General features: G+C 58.3%; 1 protein-coding gene across 1 annotated transcript; it reads right to left on the bottom strand.

The window, feature by feature from the left end:
* Nucleotides 1-236: 236 nt before the first annotated feature.
* THITE_2106830 (uncharacterized protein) lies at nucleotides 237-1,810 on the bottom strand. The gene has a single exon (XM_003648827.1). The coding sequence runs from the start codon at nucleotides 1,549-1,551 to the stop codon at nucleotides 373-375; it is 1,179 nt and encodes a 392-aa protein (XP_003648875.1). The 5' UTR covers nucleotides 1,552-1,810; the 3' UTR covers nucleotides 237-372.
* Between the last annotated feature and the right edge of the window lie 1,605 nt (nucleotides 1,811-3,415).

The raw sequence follows: 3,415 nt of genomic DNA, 5'->3' as shown, positions 1-3,415 counted from the left end.
TTGCTTGCGTTGCCCTTTTTGCGTCCATTGCCATCCGCCCAGACAGAGCTTATCATACATTAGATTGTCGAACAAATGAAAGATCCCGTATCGGACAGTGATACCGAAAAGAGGAAATATAGGTGGAAAGGAAGACAGGGAAAAGGAAATAAATAAGGGGTATCCTAAGCAGTAGACCAAACCAACCGAACAACGCCCCTGTCTTTCTAAGTGATAATAGCCCGCTGGGTATTCCGTAGCACTTCCACCCGCACGCAAAACACCAGAATGTCGAACCCTCCTTTGCCGCTGATAGCATGAAGCCAACCCCTGAGGAAACTGCCGCCGTTCATTTTTATTTTTCCCCTTCCTGTAACCCGGCCTCTGTTTCCTTCAGTTGAGAAGGAAAGACAGAGACCCCTTGGCGTTCGCCTCGCCCCCCTGGTGCTGCTGCGGGTGTGCAGCGGCGCTGGGCCGCTGTGTGGCGTACGGCTCCCAGCGCGAGGACGAGGCCCGGGTGACGGGCGTGGCAGGGGCGGTTTTGGCGAAGCGGTTCAGGGGCGAGAGCTGGCTCGGCGGCTGCAAGATCTCGGAGGAGCGGCGGACAGGCCCGAAGGAGGAGGAGGAGGACCCTGGCTTGCTGGTGGCAGAGTTGGGGGAGTCGCGGTAGCAGTTGCTGTCGGGCTTCGTCTGGGGCAGCAGAAGCGGAGGCAGCGCCAGGTTGTAGTCGTGAGAGTGGGTCGTCGTGGCAGAGGACGGCGCTCCCCTTGCAGGAGAGGTGGGTGCCGGGCTGGGGCAGCCGACTGAGGGCTCGGGCGAGCAGGCACTTGGTGGGAAGCCCGTGGACGTCCAGCGGGTCGGCTCAAAGCCTTCCATGCGGTGGTGGAAGACGCCGGAGTAGCCGTCCGGGTGGTGCTGAGACGAGGGATGAAGCGGGACTAGGGAGGGCTGCGAGAAGGTCGTCGGGGAGGACGATGCTGACGACGGTTGCGAGCTGCTCCAGGAGGATCCGTTGTCAGAGACGAGGGACGGCGGCCGCTCCACGTCGTAGGACCGGCAAGAAGAATGCGGCTGCGCCTCGAAGGCGGCTGTAGCGCTGTCTTTCCTCAACGGAAGCTCGAGCGGGATTGGGGGGAGGATGCCGCGCCGCTCGGGGAGCGCAGCGAGCCCGGGTGATGGCGGATAATCGTGGCGGTATTGCTGGTTCTGGTTCTGGCTCTGGGCCGCGTCCTGCCTCTTCGACGTTTCCTTGCGTTTGGCGCCGTTCCACCAGTTCTTGACCTGGTTGTCGCTGCGGTTGGTGCCCAGGTTCCGTGCAATCTGAGCCCACCTCTGGCCGGACTCCTGCACCATCTCCATGATCCGCCGGCCTTCCTCTTCGGAGATAGGAGAGCGGTTCAGGCCCGGCCGAAGTTGCTGCGTGTACCTCTCCCGGCATTGTTTAGCTGACTTGGAACCCATGCCCCTTGCGATGTGCGTCCAGTTCGGCCCATAAGCTGCGTGGAGCTCCAAGAGGCGGAGGTCTTCCTCCCCCTCCCAGCCCTTCTTGCTGAGTGCCTGGTCCGATGGCATGGAGTCCGTTGCCTTGTCTACTGTGTCAAAGCAAGACCCCATCGGATGGTGACGGCTCCACGGCGCTTAGGACCAGCGTTAGTTGACGGATAGGGCGCTCTCTGAAGTTGATTGCGAGGAACCGATCGTTGATCAAGGTGGTGTAAGGCTGTAGTGAAGTTGAAGAGGACCAGGTCGGCGTGCAGGCTGCCGAAAGTCGATGAAGTTGACCTGGGATAAAGTGCCTGTTGGAGGGACGGATCCTACGTGAGAGATCAGGGTAGAGGGGTCCCAGGGAGGAGGCTTCCATTAATAACGCCAGATTACCTGCACCAGCGTGGGGAGTGCTCCAGCACAGTTCTGGGCAGTGGACCGCAGACGATCCCGAGGGGTGGGAAACGATGGGGCGCCAGGTCAACCAGCAGGGGCCCTTGTTCTCCATCCGTGTCTTGGTAACGTTAGCGCTGGGGACCAGGCCAGGTCATCCCAAGCAATTTACACTATGTACTGTACAAAGTGCACACACAGCGCAACCCCTGGCTTGCTGGCGAGCGAACCAGAGGTGCTTCGCTCGAAGTACGCAGTCCTCCGTACCCAGTACGGAATTTAGTTGAGTTAGAGTGCATACGGAAGTACATAACTACTTACACCCGCCCAGTTCAGCGGTTGTTCCCCCGAATCGGGCGTTTCTTTGGGGGCTTTCACGGCAGACGAGCAAACATAGCCTGTGTGAATGTCAACCAGACCACATCGAGGCGCCTGATCAAAGGTTACACAATTGATCTCTCCGAACCGGCCCCTGACTTAGCTACACTAGGTAGCTATACACTAGTGTAGAAAGCTCAAGCTCGAATTCCCAGCCATCCGCGGAGACCATCGTCTAGACGGGACGGTCGTCAACCCTTCATGACCGCCGTCCTGCGTCCTGTTGTGGTCGTCGGTAAGCCCTGTCAGGCATTTGGCGGACGCCCACAAGTTCGACCACTGTGCGCACGGTAAGGCGGCGCCATGGCATCTCGGAGTACTTACAGTGATACTAGTGTAAAACAACAACAAAAGAAAATAAGGCTCTGGATCTAAACTAGCTGCCTGCACCCGGTCAGTAGTGCGATCGGAAAAAGCCACGCGGCCGGATCCAGTCTTGAGCCAATATTGGAGCTGAATCTGGATCAGCCGAGTGAGTCGTGGGCGTTTGACGGTCATCAACCGGCGGGGGGAGGGAGCAGTGCGAATCACAAAGGCAACGTATCTCGTGAATGTATCCACAGCCCTGTCATGCTTGCAAGTCTCGCAGCTGTTGTGGAAACGGCAGCAGTGCTGAAACGCCGTGGGACACGACGCGGGAAGGCAACAAAAAGACGCCATGCAGCGCGCGCTCGCGACACTAGTGTACTGTACACTACGGCACTTTCAAGCCCATGTTGTCGGGGCCTCGAGCTGATCCTCCATATCCTTGTCTTAAGACAGATGTTATAGCCATGGCCTTGCTTCAACCTCAGCCGGGGCAGCACGAGCGCGACGGCACGAACCTGCGAAACAGCCTGCCGGGCCGCATCCATCTCCCTCGGCGGTCCCAGCACGCTGGGCAGCGCCGCGGATCTTGCGTCGTGAACTTATTGGGGTTGTATCTGCGGTGTGAATCAGGACTGTGTTACGCAATAACGTTAACGTTAATGGTAAATTGGAAGTGTTCCGTAATATGACCTGGATCGTTATGCCGGTGCGCAGCCTCCACGGCCGAAGTGTTGCCGATCTGGCAACCCCCGGTATTATTACGGATACCACAGGACGGAATAGTAGTGTCTGTATAATCGTCAAATCGATCACTTCGCGAGATCCGGACTGGGGGTCTGTTCAGCTTCTCCCTCTTCTCATCAAACGACCC

This window comes from Thermothielavioides terrestris, chromosome 1, assembly GCF_000226115.1.
Source record: "Thermothielavioides terrestris NRRL 8126 chromosome 1, complete sequence".
Classification (NCBI taxonomy): Eukaryota; Fungi; Ascomycota; class Sordariomycetes; order Sordariales; family Chaetomiaceae; genus Thermothielavioides; species Thermothielavioides terrestris.
The sequence above is the reverse complement of the archived record's forward strand: the minus strand, read 5'-3'. Positions and strand labels throughout refer to the sequence as shown.

Bases quoted from the DNA above. Each gene is read 5' to 3' on its own strand.
- THITE_2106830 (XM_003648827.1), bottom strand. From the start codon at position 1,551: ATGCCATCGGACCAGGCACTCAGCAAGAAGGGCTGGGAGGGGGAGGAA.